Here is a 19,248-nt window from a genome sequence, read left to right on the forward strand (position 1 = left end):
AAAGAAAGAAAGAAATTGAAATAATCGTGCGTGCACGTGCTTTTGTGGGTGGGGTTTTTTGTTTTCTTTCCTTTTTGGGGTTTTTTTAAAGGAACCTTCATTTCTCCTGCATTGTCCCCCCCTCCCCTCCCCTCGTGTCTCACCCCCGGATCCCTGGTGGGCTCCCCCCCATCCTCCCCTCCCACGTCCCCGTGGCCACCCCCACCCTCTCTTCCTCCCCTCCCCTCCCCTCCCTCCCTCCCTCTCCCCCACCCGGAGGCGGTGGCAGCGCCGCGGAGGCTCCGCGGGGGCTGCGCGGGGTGGGCGGGTCGCGCCGCGCGGGGCCGGGGCAGGCAGCGCTCCCGCGGCGTGTGCATGGATGGCCCTGCGCGGCCCGCGATGGCTGCGCGCTGATGGCCCAGCCCGCCCCGCTCGCCATGGCTGCCAGAGACGAGCTCTACAGCAAAGTCATCCCCCGGCGGAACCGCCAGCACCGCGCCGGGACCATCAAACACGGCTCCTCGCTCGAGATCCTGCTCTCCATGGGCTTCCCGAAAGCACGGGCGTAAGTCGGCTGAGCGGCCCCTTCCCTCCCTCAAATTTCCTCCCCCAGCCTGTTCGCTTGACGGCGGAGAGAAGCGGGGGGAGCTGCTCGGGACCGGCGGGAGGGAGCGCCAGGGATCCGGGGATCCAGCCGGGAGGCGGGGATGAGGTCCCGGAGCGGCGGGATGCGCTCCCGGAGAGGGGGGATGCTCTGCCGGAGCACGGGGGATGCGCTCCCGGAGAGGGGGGATGCGCTCCCGGAGAGGGGGGATGCACTGCCGGAGCGGGGAGATGCGGTCCGCGAGCGGCCGGGGCAGCGAGGGATGCTCTCCCGAGCGCTGGGAATGCTCTCCTGAGCGCTGGGGATGCTCTCCCGGCAGCGCGGGATGCTCTCCCGAGCGCTGGGGATGCTCTCCCGGCAACAGTGATGCTCTCCCGGCAGCGCAGGGATGCTCAGTCGGCTGCGAAGGGGATAGGCTCCCGGAGCGACCCGGAGATGCCTTCTCGGAACGGTCAGGGCAGCGGGAATGCTCTCCCGCCAGCGGAGGGATGCGCTCCCGGAGCCGGCGGGATGCGCTGCCGGGCCGGCCGAGGCAGAGAGGGGATGCTGTGCTGGGCAGAGAGGGAATACGCTCTCGGAGCAGCCTTGGGATGCCTTCTGGGAGAGGCCAGGGCAGCAGGGAATACTCTCCCGGGAGTGCAGGGAAGCTATCCCGCAGCAGGGGGATGCGCTCCCGGAGCGGCCCGGGGATGCCGTAGGACCCGAGGGATGATGCTCTGGATGCTCCGAGGTGCCGGGGAGGGAGAGGCAGGTGCCGTCCAAGGTTCTGTCCCAGCACCCCGGGAAGTTGGGGATGGCCACGGAGGCAGCTTTTGCACCCCTAAACTGAAATAAGAGCCCGTCGCTCCCGCGCCATGAAAATAACGAGTCCCTGGGGCGAGTGCTTGAGCTCGGTCATGTAGCCTGGAGATTTTCTTTAATCCCTGTACAAGTCACCCAAAAAGGGACGGAGCAATGCAAGAAGATTTCCGTGCGAAGCCCGAAGTGGTTTCTGCCCTGGTGTCATCTCCCTGCGTGTGCCTGTGCTTTTAATTAATTAGGCAGCCACGTAATGGTAACTTAATGATGAAACAGAGCGACTCCTGAAGTGGGACCCGGCGCTTTAGGATGCAAATGAAACCGGGGGGGGGATCGGGATGGTTCCTCGATCTCCTTAAGTTGTCCCGTTTGTACCAGTCAGAACTCAGTGGTTTGGCAGCCTGTCTTTGGGCAGGTTTTTTTACAAATATAGAGGCAGACAGATGCAGTTTAAGGACATATGTCATCTGTGGGTTCGTGGATCCACCAGCACATGCAGGAAATCTTGTGTTTTCCACAGTCCTCCTTGCATTCCTCAGGGCTGTCAGTGATCTATAGCTGTCTGTTGAGATCAGCACACAGCATTTCTATACAGGGAATGCAAATGCAGATCAGAGGAGGCTGGTGACTTCATGCTCTGCTCGGTTGGAAAAACAGATGTGCATCTTTCAGAGTAGCTAGAGGAAAAAAAAAAAAAAAGCAGCTTGATACTATGAATGAAACTGGTTATTACCTGCACAACAGTGCCATCAAGGCTGACAGGCAGCCCTGCTCTTACCTCACTGAGGAACTGTGTCTATGGGTCATGTTCTTGCCCAAGAAAACCACTGACATTTGATAAAAATGCACCCAGAGCCTCGTCAGACAAGCCAGAGAAGGTTAAACACAGGGAGCAAGCCAGAGAAAGGGGTAAAATATTCCTAACTGCAAAAACTATTCATTGCAAATCTAACCAGCCAGATGGGTGAGGCTGTCATGATCCTAAATTCGGGATAATGTGACATAACCCTGCTTGACAGCTCAGCTCTCTGCTGGGAGAGGGACCACTTTCCCCATCTGAAGTAGCAATTAGTGCCCCTGTTCCAGCCTGCTGGAAATGCTACAAATAATTCATCATTAAAATTCAGACAGGAAGCAAAATGGAAATCAGACATCTCAGCAGTGCCACCAAGGAACAGCACAGGTTTGGAAGCCTGAGGGGCAGGACTGTGTGGCCACAGGACATTCCCTAAAGGTCATTGCTTCCCAGAAAATGCTTTTTAACTCACAGAATATTACATGTGAATGACAGAGATGGCAAGGAGGTAAAACCAGCACCTCACTCTCAAATATGGCATTGAGAAGTACCCTTAAAGACCTTTTGAGTTCCCCCCCCCCAACCTCTCCCACCTCTGTTTTCTACCCCAAAGCCACAGTTAGAGCAGGAAACAGGGAATTCAGTGAAATTTCAGTTCTGTGCTTGTAGATCCTGCCTACAAACACAAGCCAGGCTGGTACTTAAAAGTGGTGACCATCTGTTTGGGTGGCTTGTGCAAAACAAAGCTCCAAGTTGTCAGACAAGTCTGTCAGGCATGTCACAAAATGCCATCTCTGTTGGCATCAGCGGCCTCCTGGCTTTTTGGTAGAGCTGGGGGGGAATGATTGGGGCAGGGGGCAGAGGGGACCCCTGGAGACATGATCAGAGACACAGGAGTTAGCTGGAGATCACAGTTTTTGGGTACTTTGAGCCGTTACTGAGATCCTGGGGAGCACTTTCAGCTTCTAATTCAGCTCCAGCAACTTCCATGTGTCTCACCCCCCCAGCTTTTGCCTCTTCCAACTGATACTGTTTCATTATTTGATAATATTTCTCCATGCCTCCATTTTCAAAGCTCAGATGGCCAGGATGATCCTGGGCTTGCACTGCTGACAGGAGCTGAGGAGTCTCATGTTCCTTTTATTTCCCTGGTTCTGTGTTCCTTCGGGCAAGCCACTTCCACCCAGTGTATGATGAAATAATCAAAGGTGAAAGGCTAAATATGGTTACTAGGATGGTTAGTCCAGACTAATTTAGCACAGACTGGCTCAGTTAAGGGCAGAAAATGTGTGAGCCAGGCTGGAACCAAGAGAGGCTGTCAGGATCTGGTGTTCAGATCAAGGTGTTATTAAATAAGCCCCTTTTTGTTCCCCTCCTGAATGAGGGTTGTGGGGATAAAGGGTCCACCAGAGGACAATACCCATTCACCTCTAAATCCTTGCTGGCACAGGTCTGCCTGCCTTCCCTCTTCCCAGCAACAGCTCCCATTCATCTGAGCCACTCCAGATCACACAGAGATGCCCAAACCACCCTGGGATGCCTTTACCTGTGCGTGGCAGCTGCTCAAACCACTGCAGGGTGTCACCCCTTTGAAATGCTCCCCTCAGCTGCAGTTCTGTTTTGTCTGGCTCTGCCAGCACACCCTCATTAGTTCTTGCTTTTGCAATTAGCCCACTGCTAATTACCTACTGTCTGGTCACACAGGAGGAGGCTTTCTCTACCCCGAGGAGCTTCTGATTCAAACAAGGAAGGAAGGCAAAGGTGATGTTACAATTCCCACTTTGCAATTTGGGCACCAAGACAAGCGTTTTACCCAGATCCTGGCCACTTAAAAACTATTATGTAGGTACAAGCAATTAAAAAAAAAAAATCTATAACCTGTGTCTGTAAAATGCTAAAAATAGGAAAATTTAGTGATGGACTGCAGTTTCTTTCAGGATGGAAGAAGACCTTTGACCAAATTTAAATTATTGAAACTTGTCTGGCCTGCACGGTGCAGAAATCAATGTACCTCCAGAGTCTGCACGTTCAGCGATCCACAGTTTTAAAAGTTTCATGACAGACTTTGAACTCCTCCAAAACATCCTCCAAAATCAGAAAGTTAAAATTCTAGCATGAGACAAAAAAAAAAAAAATTTTTTTAAAAATCCTGCTTTCTTTTTTTGAATTCTGGGTGCACATATGTGCAGGAATATATAAATATATAACATTTTAAAATGTTACTGCCTGCAGTTTCATACAACTCTGAATTCAAGCCACAGCCCCGACATGTTGTTTCAGAAGAGATCCAGGCCTAAGAAAATGAAGATAATTCCCTGGCCCCTGTCATTACTCAAGCTGGGTAAATCAATGTCCATAACCAGAACACTTCAATTAGAGGTATTGTGCTTTTCCAGGCACTGTGCTCTCTGTGATAAGAGTAAAGGAAAACACAGGTGCCAAAGCTTCCCAAAAATAAATGGATGCTTCTTCCCGTCATCTCAGCCTGGAAAAGGGGAACCATCTCCTACAGACAGGTGGATAATATTGGTTTAATGTGTAATGCCGTGTCTCTGGGTGGATCTGAACATAACTGCAAACATCCCCCCCCCCAATAAAAATGGGATAGACAGGAATATTGGACAATTTACAGTGAATCAGCTTCATCACTTCCCTGTGTGCTGCACATTTCCTCCTTCTTCCCTCCCACAAAAGACTATCTGAGTTTAACTCTGTGTCCACTCCCCTGGCCCCAGTCTGATTTGGATTTGCTTTCCCTGTGGCTGTGAGAATTTAGGAGCATTAAGGGTTTCGTTATTGTCAAAGAAACGCAGCTCAGATCCAGTTTACAAACAGTAAAATCTTCTCCTAAAACATGTTTTGCCTAGTAACAGACTTAGCAACATGGCAAGGCTGGAAGAAGTCCCTCCTTCCTCATGGGTTTGGGAGAGCTGGATTTGGGAAGATCCAGCGTGGAAAAAGAAGTGTGGCAGATAATCTTCCCATTTTGAAGAGGTTTCTCTTCCTTCCCGGCCTTGCCTTCAGGGTGTCAGTTTTCTGCAGATGCTCTTGGCTGAAACTCATCCTACTACAAAGAACCAGCCCAAAACATGGGCTTGCCCCAAGCCCCACCTGAGCCCAGGCTTTAGAAGGGTTTTCATGAGTTGTAGGGACTTGTGTTGGCCCAGGTGTGGAGGGAAACCCCACCCCACGGGAAGAAGTTGATACACAGAAACATTTCCAGAAGCAACAGCTTGGAAGGCTCCATTGAAAGGGGGTTTTCCAAGTTTTAACAGCACTGGAGGAAATCTTCAGCTGCTGAATAGAAAATCCAGGTGCTGCATTAGGGAGAAGATTTCCCTAATGCTCTGTGTGTGCTCATCACTCAGGACAGGGAGCTTTGGGCTCGGATAGAGCCGTGGATTGTGTGGCAGAGAAACCACCCAAGCAAAATACTTCCAGTAACAACCACCAGCCCTGTGTACATTTGTGATCAGGAGCTTCACAGGGAGAGTCTGTGACCTGTTTACAGATAGTGAAAGAGGAAGAAGTTGCTGGAAGTGCTTGGACAAGACCCCCCCCCTCCTCCCTTTCCCTACATGACCCTCCCTCTCCACGTGCCTGTTTAGGCTCTGACATTTAAGCTCGGCCCACACCAGGGGTTTAACAGATGAGATCGTAACTTGAGCAATAGTTTGAACAATTAACTGCTCCAGTTCACTCTTGCAATTCCTGGGCTCAGCACTGAGGCCTCAGAGCAGTTCTGTACATCTGTGCTGGAAGGGATCCAGCAGGTCTGCACGGAGCAGTGGGACACGGGGAGTGCGATGGAATCAGCAGCTGCCAGGAAGGTGCACTGGAGAAAGGCTGGAGCAAACAGGCACATGGATTTATAATTTTTTTTTTTTTCATTGGCTTTATTGCAAATTTCTGCTGCTGGGACCGGGAGATGATTCCTGCAGGATTCAGGCTGCTCCGTGCCAGTGGCTCCACTGTGTTTGGGGGTGGGGGGATCTCCATCCTTACTTTAAAGATCTAAAGTGATAAACCATAAAGGGCTCTTTGTTTCCACTGTGTAGTCTGGAAACTGAAGCACAGAGAAGCTTAAATATATACATCAGATCTATAGTTAGGCTGATACTGGCACCTACCTAAATCTGATACTTGATATTCTTCCCAAATCTGTAGAGTTTCAGTCCAACAGCTTAATGACAAGACTCAGATGTCTGGTCTAAATGGAACAACTGTTTCCATGGCATTGTACAGAATTTTCAGATGGAGGGACATTCCTTATCAGAGGCAGGAGAAGCCATTCCTGTGATAAGATCACCCTCTGAAATGATAATGGCAGCAGCAGTGCCCTGTGTTACCTCAGTGACTCAGGATACTGGACACAACTGCCATTAATCATATCTGATGGCTGGGGGAAGTGGAACAATCAGATATTCAGGTCTGGTCTGGGCAAAGAAAATGCTTCTGCCACAAACAGTTCAAGGACAGAGGCTCCCTGCACAAAGATTGCTCCCCAGACAGCCAAGGTCACTGCAGTACTTGCTGGATGAGTGCTGGCTGCCCAGAGAACAAGCTGGGTGTGTTCAGGGAGGAAAACACACCCCAACACCTTCCTAGTGCCTGCACACACCGTGCTTCAGTGGGATCTCAGATGTAAATGTCTGAGTGGCATCACCACGTGCAGAGAACCCCCAGTTCAGTGGCAATTCAGCCCGAAGCCAGCAATCCCTGGATGGCTGGGGTGTGGTTTTCAGGGCTCTCCAACTCTGGCAAACGCTGTAGGAGATGTCAGAAAGTTTCCCAGTCCCTGAGTACTTGGTTTGTTTTGGTATTAAAATTACATGGTGACAAGAAAACATTTGCTTGTGCTTCTGTCTCCGTGATGAGTTTGTTGTCTCGGAGCCAAGGTCCTGAACTTGATCCCACTCTCTGCACTGGGAAGGAGAGGAACTTCAGAGAGTGCAACCCAGGCCTCACAAGTCACTGACAGGGCCTGAAAAATTACCCTGTGCCTTCTGTGTCAAAACCCCAGGCAGTTCATGACTTGATCCTCAGCATGCAATTCCTTCTCAGGCTTCATATCAGGCTCCAGCGATACAGATACCAGTGTTATCTTTTCTGTCCCTTTTTCTCTCTCCTCACAGGCCTGATACCACTGTCAGGAGCCAGTTTAAATTTACTGATGAGATTCTCAAGACAAAGAACTCACTAGAGAAACTCATGATTTCAGATATCCAGGCTCTTTGAATGGAGCCTTGTTTGCATTAAATGCTGATTATCCTTCCCCCTCCTTGGAGGCTTGGTGGCAGTGGCAGCAGGTCAGCCTGTTCCTGCAGAATTCTGCACAATGCCCCTTATAAAGGGCGTTTATCCCTAAATTATTGCCCCCACTTTGCTGTGGAGCCCGTGCTCAAAGGATGCTGCCAGTCCCCAGGACCTCCTGGATAACTACCCTGACACAAGTCAGGGGGGGAATTCCATCCTTTGAAAGATTGTGAGTGAAAGTTTGGGGGGAAAAAAACCCTAAAAATTTAGTGCTTTTAGACATCAAGTGCTAATAACCCTGCTGGCCCCTCGTGGTTTTGAGTCACCTGTGAAAGCAAATCCCGGCCTCCCAAATCTTGCTCCCGCTTGGAAACGTTGCCCTGGGTTTTCACCAGAGCTCATCGTGGATTCACAGCATGTGCTCTGCAACTGCAGGAAGAATAGAGACATCCGTGTGTGTGTCTGTGCTGCACCAGTCTAATTATCCTCAACAAGCAGAGTCATCAAAAGAGCTGTAGTTTAGCAGCTGACAGGGTTTTGGATGCCATCACCAAGACTCTCTGCAGGCTTTGTGCTGTACAATGGGGTGCAGTGCCGAGTCTGTGTCTTACTCAGCCCCTCTATAAACAGACCCAAAAAGGAGAGGCCAGGGCTTTGCTTGGCATTATTCTGTCCCCACCATATTCCGTGCTCTGCACAAGGACTGAGTCCAGGGGGCAGCAAAAAGTGGTGGTGGGGGGGAAATAAATAAAAAACAGCAAGAAATAGTAGAGTGGGTTGAGGGACTTGATGAAGTCACCGTAACAAAGCAGCTGACAACCTTCATAAATGGAGTTTTAGACACCTTGTACCTCCTGCCTGTGTTCACAAGGTGCTGTCCCTTCAAATCCACTCTTCCTGATACTTCTCCTGAAGCTCTGGCGAGTCCCAGAAGCAAAAGGTGCTGTTTCAGGTACTCCTGAATGCCCACAGCTCCTGGTACACAGCTGAGACACCAACCTCACGCAGTCAGGGAGCAGAGCCACTGCTCCTCCTTTCCCCTGGGAAGGCTCAACCTTCCCATTTTTCCCCCCAGATTCCCAAAAGAATAAAGATGGGCACGGAGAGCAGATGTGGCAGCACCCTGAGTGGTTCCTGTCACCCACCAGTGGTGTAGAATCTGAAGAGAAAGCAAACAGTCATGAACTGGAACATGGAATGAGTGAGAGGAGATGTTTTTGATGGCTTTGCTTTCCCTGGGCACCAGATTCATGTCCTCCAGGCTGAATTCTCCTGTCACTGCCAGCACCTTGCCAGGCCAGTCCCTGCCAGCAGGAGATCAGCGTGGAGATGCTGGAGGAAGGTTATATATGTGGCTGAGCCAACCGTGGGATGTCTGCCTTGTGTGCCAGAAATGCAGAGGCAAACCCAAAAATTGGGAACTCTGATAAATAGCCCGACATAGAAAGAGGTTTTTCACTGTATTTCACTGACACCCATCACACTCCCCTCTGCTATTGTCAAACATAAGGCAAGTGCCATTTGTCCCCCTTTCATGATAGTGCAGAATTAATCACTCCAGGCTGCTGACTGTGACACAACTGCCAGTGTAGGGGAGGGTGTGTTTCGGACAGATTCTTCATCTCCTGATTTTTAAATTGGCTATTTTCTTTCTCCTCTGCTTAACGAAAAATACAGCAAGTTCTCACACGACACACAAATCCCATTAATGCTCTGATTCAGCAAAGCCCTTGAGCACGTGCTGGAATGGCTGAGAGCAGGATGTTCCAAACATTTCTACCAAGTCAAATGGCCCTGGAAACACCTGCCATGGACAAGGTGGGGGCTGTTTTTCTTCTGAGCTGTTCCCCATTTTGTCAAGAGCAACTGAAGCAGTTTCATGATGCAAATTTGAAGCCCTGAGTTTGTGCTGACCTGGAACACTGATACCATTTTTCCCCAGCGAGCAGAAGCTTGATTTGGGTTGTCCCACAGTCCTGCTGTGCCGTGCAAAGAGAAAAGGCAAACGCCCTCCCCGCTCCAGGAGGCAGAAAAAGCAAATTTGTCTGGAGAGGAGGATGGGGAGAGGCCAGACAGGATCATCTCCTGCTTGCACACTCTGATCCCAGCACTGCCTGCAAAATCCCTCGCTCCCTGTGTTACCCATAGTTACAGCTGAGTTAGATTGATGGGGAGAATTCACAGCTGCATGAGAATGGCACTGGCAGGAACAGCCACTTCCAAATAACTATCACTCTCGTTTTACAGACAGAAAAATTTACCACGAGACAATGCATCAAGTCACTTGATGCCAGAGAGAGGGCACCTTAATTAACATTTGCCATCCACTTGAGACAAAGGGCTCTCCAGAACTGCAGGCTCTAAGTGGTGTCAGTGATGTCCTGCTCCCTTGTTCTACAATTATATCGAATTTTCTCTTCCCAATCAATATTTCTTTCTGAGAGGAGCTGCCAAGGCCCAGTAAGTGTCAAATCACTGTGTATGAGCCGTGGATGAGTTGCAGTCAGTTCTCCCAGGCTCCATTCAAAGAAATCTCAGCCTAACCAAGAATTGGATCTGGTTCATCTTCACGCTGTCCATGGGCAACAGAAACGAGCCTTGGAGTAAATGTAGCTTACAGCTGCACCTCAGAAAACACATTTATATTCCCTTTACAGTCACTATATGGCTGCATCATAAATGCATTCATGCTCTGAGGGGCAAAGCCTTCCAGCAGTGTAAATCAGCCCAGCACCATTTACTCTCTTGGAGTGATGCTAATGCACACCAGCTTTGAGCATCTTACCCAGAAATAACCAAAAAAAAAAAGCTTTCTTTAGAGAAATGAGAAGGTTTATACCATTCAGAGCCTGTGCATAAATAAGACTCAGTACCAAAGCCTGTGGGAGAAAAATATAAACCTCAGGTGTTTCTCGCTTGTTCGCAGCACATTTATATGTTGGGGCCGCAGAGGATTTTATAAATAGTGACTCCAGCTCTGTGCCTGGAGCTGGGGCACGTAATCATGTTTTCCCAGGCAGCTGGGGTGCATTTTGGTCCCTGGATACCCTGATTAGTTGGGTCTGAGACACGTCAGCCAAGGCTGGGCAGAGGATGAGTCAGGATGGCTCCGCAGAGACCCGAGTGCTGCACAGGGGGCTGTGCTGTGATGGGTCAGGGCAGCTGATGCTGCTTCCCTTCAGCAGCACAGCAATTCCAGGTTCACTGCTCCAGGAGAATCCATTGTCCAGCCTGTTTAACCATCCCTTCTCAGCCTCTGCCGAGAGGTGCCCTGTGTGGGGTGACTTGCATGACTAAAACCCCTCACACCAACCTGAAACCAACTGGATGGGGGGATTTGAAGTCTCACTTTGACTGGGTAAGAAGAGTTCAGCTTGTGGGGGGGGAGATAATGACCCACTTCCCTGTGGTATTTCCTCTTTTCTCCCTAAGGTAATGTTTTCTACTTGCATGGGAAGATCAGCCTTTATAAGGACGCTGAATTTCATCATCCAACCTCCCAAAAAAAGCCCATCAGATGCTATCTCAGAGAGAGGATTTAACTCCCTAGGAAGACCCTGACTTTGGGGGTCAATTTATCTTCCCAGCTTCCTCCACTTCCTGCCCCTGAGCTGCTGATTCTCCTGGAGATCAAAGCACTTTGAGCCCTTGGGAATTCCAAAGGGGAGAACGGCATGTCAGGAGTGCACAGCGTGCCTGGAGTTCTGTTGGATTCCCATGTCCCTACCAGCGTTTGCCAGCAGTCATTGGCACAGCCTTTAGCTCCTCTGGAAGTGCATGAAGAAGCCTGACCCAGGGTGCTGAGCAGCCTGCTGTGATCCCTTCCACCTCCTCCTGGGGGTTCTCTGGTGACCAGCTGCTGATTTCTGTGCTGGCTCTTGGTGTTCAGATAGGCCCATCTGCTGCAAAGTCAGCTTTGGAAGGGTAGAGCCAAGGCTGCCCAGAGAAAATGTGACAACAGGAGGGAAAATGTGAATAGGTCTTTCAGGATGTGTCATCCCCAAAGTTAGCAGAATTACATTTGGAAATAGGTTCCTTGAGCCACAAAGAGCTTCCAGGGCAAGGTGCTGCTTTCTTTTGGCTCCAGGAATACAGTAACTCCCTGTCTCACAGATATTTTGGGGGATAAATATGTTAAAGGTGCAAGCTCTGGTAGTGATGGGGCACAGGAGTTGTGTATGGACCACAAAAAGGGCATAATTCCCCCTTGGATCACTAGAAGCCAAAAAACCCCTCAACCCAAATATTCAGTTATTCAAGGTGGTATAAAGGCCAAAAGCAACTTCCTAACTTCTTACTCTCCTCTCCTTCATAATTTTTACTAAAAACCAGTAATATCTGAATGTGTGAAAATCTTAACCCCGATCTCAAAAATATAACATGGGAGAAAGTTGTATGGCTGGATTTCGGGTTTATTCACTGAAAGAAACTGTGAAACCCAAGGGCCTTGCAGTGTGTGGAAACCAAGCCCTTTTTGGAAGTCCAGAATCCCCCAAAGTCAGCAGCCACTTTGGAGAACCTTGGCCCAACTGATGCTCAGTGTCTCTGCAAATTAAGCAGCTCCCAGTGAGCCTGAGGACACAGAGACAGTCTCTTGCAGCACTGGGTTTGGAGCTCAGTCATTTAGATTTGCCATCAGGCCATAAATAACCCAAAAACGTGCTCTTAGGTGGCAGTTAGTTCCTGTTCCAGGCATCCAGCTCAACCTTCCACCTACCAAATATTATCTCAGTTTTGCTGCAGCACATCCCCAAGTCTTCCAGGACCTTTGATGTGACTTTCACTTCAGTAAGAGACGTGAAATTTCGTGGTTTCTTAGGTTGAGTGTAAGTCTGGTAAGGAAGAAAACCTTTTTTCCATGCTGCTTTATCTTCCCCTTCCTTTCAACCCCTGTTTTGAGTGTCAGGAACAGGCAGGAAGTTTGTTTGTGGGGCATCTTTCTAATCACAAAAGTATCTGAAGCAGTTGAACAATTTAGGTGATATTATGCAAATGGGATTGAATGTTGTGATTAGGTAATTGTCCCTTTGCTTCAAGGTATGAGTCAAAGCCAAGAGGAGTTTTTGGTTGGAGTGAAAAACTCCTGAAAACTGGGGCTTTCTTGTAACTGTTGCCGGTGGGAAAACAATCAGGAGTAATATCAGCAGCATCCCAGAAAGGCTTGGGAGTTGTTTCCACTCCTGAAAAGAGTATTTAAGGTACAACATCCCTGTGGCTTCTGAAGTTTTGAGGCAGGACTGAGCTCTGCAGCAGCACGTCGAGCAGGGGGAACGTCATCCTTTGAACAGCGCACTCCGAGGAACCACACAGGTTTCCACAGGCTCTCCCACCTCCGAGGAGGAAACCAGGAGGAGTTTTCAGTGCCAGCCTGGCAAGGGATCCAAAGGTGCTGCTCAAGTTCAAACACATCGGTTGTTCCTTTGGTTTAAGCTGCGATTGCTCAGGCGGGCGAACGCACGGCCTTGGAACAGTTTTGGTTTTCGCTGCTGTGGTGCAGGGTGGAGCCTGCTGATAGCCCTGTGCTGTTGTTCTTGCCATTGCCTAACTGCCACCCCGCATTAGAGCTGCTCGATTTGGTTATCTGGATTCGGTGTCTCTAATTTCGTTTCCTCTCGGCTGTTCGTCGAGGAGGGTTTTTCCTCTCGTGTCTCTGCATCCTGTTTGCTCTGAAACGGGCAATTCCACCCCTTTGGCTCTGCTCCTTGCTGTGCCCGCTGCCCCCATGTCCCTCAGCTCCTGCTTGGAAGAGGGTTTCAAGGACAGGCATTGCCCTGTAACAGCTGTGACTGCTCTGCCTCCCACTGTGGTGTGAGGAAGGCAGAGAAATTTCTTGGCCATCAGCAGGGAGATAACGTGTTATCACCATCCCCGCCTCGCAGAGAGGGGAAGCTGCAAGTGCACAAGGATTGAGCTTCTGTTTTCAAGCCTGGCTGTCAGTTTTGGGGGGGTTTAACCATGTAAGAGCAGACGTGTGTGAGGGCTCACACATCCAAATGCAGCTCAGCACCGTTTCTGAAAGTCCTTGCACAGCTGAAAGGGGAGCATCCAAAATCTGCACCTGCTCGTGGCAAACTGAGTCATTCACCCAAAGCACCAGTCCAATTTGGATATAAAACCTGAGAGGAGATATCTGAATTTGGGAGTTATTTTCAGTGGTGATTTGGGGACTAGATTTTTAGGAGAATTTAAGCATCTAAACACACAGTTCCATCACCTCCTGTTCGGTCTCAACGATTCTCTCAGCATTGTCTTGGCTGCTGCCACAGCCAAGTTCTGCACTTTCCTGCCTGCCAGATTTTGCTGCCTGTCTGAAATGGCTCCACTCATACCTGTGGTGTTACACTGCATGCAATTCAGAAGAAAAACAGGCTTGTATTCTGCCTGGTTCAGTTTAACCTTTCTTTTTCAATACTGCCGCTTCTAATCAGGCAGAGGAGGCAAGGGGACCTAACATCTAACACAAGGGCCTTCTTTAGAGATGCAGATTGCATTATAGGAAATGAGAAGCAATAATCAGAGGAAGTTCTTCATTCTCATTATCAGTTCGTTTCTCACAGTAGAGCACTTCTGTATCTCCAGCACAGCCCCTCTCAATTCTCTTCATTAGAGCCCAGAGCCTGCCTGCCTCTCACCATCACAACCTGTGCACAGCCCCCATCACCTTCCCCCAGCCAGCATGGATTTTTTTTTTTTTTTTGCCTCTACTTTTAAACAACTCGTTTTCAAGCCCAGCAAAGGACGCAGCTCCTTCGCCTCAGAAATCGATGGCTGTCGAAGCTTTCCTTTGTCCAGCCTCATTCAGAGCACGCTGGCTTGAAGAGGAATCATTCCCTTGGATTCAGCAGCCTTTGTAAGCATTGATTTCCCTCCCTCACTGGTGTGCTGGTGATATCCAAGTCAACTCTTAAGCCCACTCCAGGCAGGAAATGTGATTAGCCTGGCCAGCAAGGTTGGAATGGCTTCAGCTGGTCAGGAGACCAGGCTGAGAAGAGAAATGTTTGCAATAACTGGTGACAGTGAATCTTCTCTGCTGGTGACTGAATGGGGTCTATTAAGACATGCAAAGAAAGACTTTTAAGGTTCCTGTTTAAGAAAGCCCTAAACGTTTGTTTACACCCCATGTCAGTGATTGGGGTGGACTGATGGCTCCCACTCCATCCCTTCCCTCTCCCAGGAGCATTTCAGACACAACTGTTCTTGCTCTGGGCAGGAAACAAAGGTCAGAAATGTGGAGCTGTAAATCTGCCAACAGTGGCTATTTCTGGGTGTAGCTCTGGTTACAGAAACACGCTCTGGTGACAGGTGATTTCTGCAGGCCCACCTTAGGTGAAAAGAAATGTTGAAATACAGGATTTTTATGCCTCCCTCTCCCCCACTCTTGATGATGCATTCAAAGGAGAGAAATAATAATTCTCCCCCCTGGACTGTGCAAGTTTTAAAACTGCCCTGACTTTTTGTAAGTCACATAGTCTTGTGGAGCACTTCTTTTACGTGTCCCCACAATCTTTACAAGCCACAACACAAGCAGAGAGGATCTAGGAGATGGTGGAGGTCCCTTCCTCCACCCAAACACTGGTACTGGGGTTTCCTCCCTGCAGTTTGTCTCCTGTGTGTTTCTGAACCTGGGAAAGGGAAAAGGAAAAGGGCTCCTTCCATCTCTGCAGCCCTTCTGCGACTCTCCAGCTCACCCAAAACACCCTGAGGGGCTTGGGAATCTATTCAAACACAGCTGAAAATCCCTGAGGTTGCTCAGGGCTGTAAAAAGACACAGCATGTACCTATTTGCTATATATAGGCAGGCTTATGCAGACATTTATATGCATGTACACAAGCATATGTTCCTACAACACATGCATTGAAGTGTTCAGGGCATGGACAGTTGAAATGTGGTTTGTTTTCCCCTTTATTTTTTTTTTTCCCTTCTCTGCAGTACAAACCAAACCATCAGAATCAGCAGCAGAAGCCTGTTGGTTTGGAAAAGAACCTGAAGAGTGATGATAAACATCACTTATTAAACTGAAGGGCACATCCCAACCACCCAGGAACTGTCGTGGAGGGTTTTTGGGGTGAAATGGTTCAGGCACAAAGTATGTGCAAGGGCTGGCACTAAAAACCTGTCCTGCAGCATATTTGTCCCGATAAGGTTTGTCTACACTCTGTAGGAACCTGATGCCTGATGAATGAAATCTTCCCTTTGCACCATCTGTTCTGTTCCTGTTTCACCCTTGCTCTGCAAGCTGTGGCCTGGTTTACAGCGGGCTGTTCTCGAAAGGTATTTAGGTGAGGGCTTGAAAAGAACAACTCAGAGCCTGAGAAGAGGAACTTTATTATTTATCGAATTTAAATTTAGAGGAAATTTATTATTTATCAAACTTAGCTGAATTTGCCACTCTTCTTAGCCTGTGCTCAGGAGATTTCCTGAGCCAAACTTTGCATTTGGGCCCAAAATGCTTGAAAGCCACCATTAAGCCAATCCTGACTGAAATTCCCTTTTTCATAATGCACTTACACTTCGACCACAACACTTGGTGCCAGTAACTTCCACCACTCAGTGCATCCTCTCCAAAGTACTCCAGTGTGTTTGCTCATGTTTTTAAGCACAAAAGCTGTTGACTCTTTTAAGCTCAGGTTTTAGATTGTCTGAATACCCATCTAAATCAACTCCAGAGGATGCCCAAGGCTCCCAAGCTTTCATTTTAGGTGGTATGCTGAGCACATCTAGAAGCATCCAAACCTGATTTTAGCAAATGATTCAGCAGAGAGGACTGAGTTTTACTGGTAAAAAAAAAAAGAAAAAAAGTCAAGTATCAATCTTCCCTCTCTTTCCAAAGAGCCCTCTATTCCTCAGCCACTCATGGGGGTGCTGCTTGGATGTTTTTTAAATGGAGAAACCTGGGAAGAAGCACAGCCATGCCCTTAGCTCTTTAAAATGCACTGGGCACAACTCAGTTATTAATCTTAGTGTAAGTTTTGGCAGCACAGCAGGTAATGGGTCAGACTGATTTTAATCCTGGCCCTTCAGTGGGTTTTAACAGATCCAAAGTTCATCTGTTTGCTGTAGCCCCATCAAGTACATGCTGAGGACATGAGCATATTAAAGAATTCAAAGGGAATACTGCAAAGATACATAAAATCAGAGGGAGCCCAGCTCTGACTTGCAATCAAATCATAGCCAATACAATTTAGAAGAGTCCAATTTACTGATTCTTGAAGGAAAAGGAGAGAACTGAGGATACAACACGAGGGCCCAGACAGGCAGAGCTTGGTTGGTATTATTTGGCTTCATTCCCTTTTAAAGGGAAGCCAAAGGCATTCAGGAGAAGTGGGAAATCCCTCTTCTGCCTTTTAGATTAAAAAAAATGAGCTTTAAAATTTCAGTGTGAGAATCTGGTGTGCTTGGTATTCCCCTGCTCTCCCTTCTGCAACCTCAGTGCTGTGTAACACTCCACTGGTGAAGGATTCTGAGCTCAGCTGAGGTGGAACACCCCAGAAATCAGTCAGCAGGAACAGGAGCATTGTCAGGCAAAGCAGTCATGTGTCTGCTCTGAGCCAGCTCTGGGATGAACACAACTACAAACCAGTTTCCAGAAGCACGTAGAAGTGTGATATAAGCAAATCCCAGTGCCTAATTCTTTTGATTCTGAGCTGAGCTTATTACTGGGTGGATGACACCAGTTGATTGGAGGTGGAGGGGAAATGATGCAGGAATAGTTGGAAGCAAAATGCGCCCCTTGATGCAGGAGAAAGCAGCCCCATGTGGGCTCACACCTGCACAGCCCAGGAGCTGGAAGGAGCTCAGAGCCAGCCCTGCAGTTGCTGCAGCCCCAAACCTGAACAGGAGCCAAGCTGTGCAATCTCTGGGATCCCTGCCATCCCATTTCCTTCCACCTCAGGTCACAGCCTCTGGGTTTTAGAGGTGACTGAGAGTCACAACCAGCTGGGCTATCTGTTGGTGGCAGAAGAAGGTGTCACTGTATCTGCTCCGTGGGTGGGAGAACTCCTGGCTTCCAGTGGGTGTCTCTTTTGTTTATTCATTTGTTCTGGCACATGCTAACAGAGCTTGTTCTCAAAGCTGTGGCTGGTCCCTGGCTCAGGTGAGCCATGAGATGCTGCTGTGACCACCAGTGACATCAGGCCACCTTCTGCCCCTCTTTCTTCAGAGCAGATCACTTCAATTGCAAGAGGATTTTTCCCTGACCAAGAAAAAGAGGAGGAGAGGCCAAAAAGGTTCAGGAAGATAAGGGCTCTGGCCAGATGAGTTTGGGCAGAAGCACTTGGACAGTGGAGGATGAAACCTGCAGTGCAGTAGGAGTGAACCTTTATTCTGCAACCAAACACACCCCAGGGGCCGGGATTAGAGCTGAAACCTCTCCCTGCAGCCCTGGGGAGGCAGAATCCAACCTACACGTGGGCCACTGGAGGCTCAGCAGCGTTTGGAGCTGCTCTGCTGTGTGTCTGGCAGGGGTTGGGGCTGATGGGAGGTTCAGCTGCTGACGGGGTGGAAAAAGCTGCACACAAACACGGGTCACTTTGCAGCTCTGGGGCAGAGGTGAAAGTCACGTGAGTGACCAAATATTGGGCAGTTTTATAACCACTGCCTTCCCTCCCCACCCCCCCAGCCCACAGTCACACATCCTGCTCACCCTTGGGGGTGTAATTCTCAATATTTGCCGTGTCAAGCCCCTCTGCCTGTTGTTAGGGATGACATAACACAGTTTTTTCTGCAAAACCCTCGGAGCAATTTACAGCAGTGCACGACAGGGGTGTCAGGGGGCACCTGGAGTGTGAGGAACGGGGTGTCCTGTGGGAAAGCTGCTTTCCAGGCACAGGAATTGCCCCCCAAGCCCATCCCTAAGAGTGCTGGTCCAAGCTTTGCTTGCAATTCCATGGAGCAGCTCGAGCTGTTATGGATTTACCTCCTTGGTGGCTTTCTGGGCAGGTGGAGTTAAACTTCTGTGAAAGGGGAAAATCCAAACTAACAGTGCAGAAAGCACGCTGCTTTGGGAGTGGAAAGCTTAATAAAGACAGGGGCTGAGACCTACTCAGCACATCTGACCCCCTCCCCTCTGTGGTCTGGGAGGTCCCAGGGATGATAAACTGTTGATTCCATCCTCTCTTTAAGCTGTGAGCGCTCCAGGGCAGGTATTGTGTCTCATCCTCTGAACAAACAGCAGCTCTGGGCCTGGAGGAAGTCAGAGCAGCTCTCAACCTGCATGTTTGAGCAAGCCTGAGCAGCCTGGCTGTGAGCAGCACACGGGGTTCAGCTCTTAGACTGACAGAATACATGAGAAAGTGTAGTAAACAGCCCTGGTTATACTGTTTGTTTGAGAGAGCTTTTAGGGGGACGTAGGTGGTGTGATATTTTTTTTTTTTTAATTCTTTTCACCCCCAGTCACGTTACAGTCTCTTGACTGTTGGGCTGTGCCATATTCTAGTGAAAATGGGTGGTTTGTTCCTGTGGGAATAGATGGAGCATTCGAAGAAACAGCACCCTATTAGCTCTGAGCAGATTTAACACCCCTGCAAAGCTGCCATCTGCCACCAAGAAAGGGAAATTAAAGCAGGATGCTGAGATTCAGGCAGCTGCCAGGGCTTCACTGCCTCCCTGCTTTCTGCTTTGTTCTGGGCAAGCACCAGCCCAAAAAGAAAGCTGCCACCCAGTTCAGGTGCTGGGCCATTAAAAGAGCACTCCTCGAACTTCTTGAAAATGAGAAGCTGTCGGGTTTGTTTGGGGGCTTTGTGTTTGTCGCTGATAATTGTCAGCCCTGGGGGTATAATTAGCTTTTCTGTGCCATGTATTTATGCAGGGGGAAAA

The 19,248-nt window shown here is 49.2% G+C and overlaps 1 protein-coding gene across 1 annotated transcript in view; it reads left to right on the plus strand.

The window, feature by feature from the left end:
• Positions 1 to 331: 331 nt before the first annotated feature.
• Positions 332 to 19,248, plus strand: part of UBASH3B (ubiquitin associated and SH3 domain containing B) — a 53,701-nt gene continuing 34,784 nt past the window's right edge. Inside the window, exon 1 of the mRNA XM_027906963.1 lies at positions 332 to 544. Coding sequence (XP_027762764.1) covers positions 393 to 544 — 152 coding nt within the window. The 5' untranslated portion in view covers positions 332 to 392. The remainder of the gene's footprint in view (positions 545 to 19,248) is intronic.

This window comes from Empidonax traillii, unplaced genomic scaffold (assembly GCF_003031625.1).
Source record: "Empidonax traillii isolate 1590-97213 ecotype Southwest subspecies unplaced genomic scaffold, ASM303162v1 scaffold1380:size119256, whole genome shotgun sequence".
Taxonomy (NCBI): domain Eukaryota; kingdom Metazoa; phylum Chordata; class Aves; order Passeriformes; family Tyrannidae; genus Empidonax; species Empidonax traillii.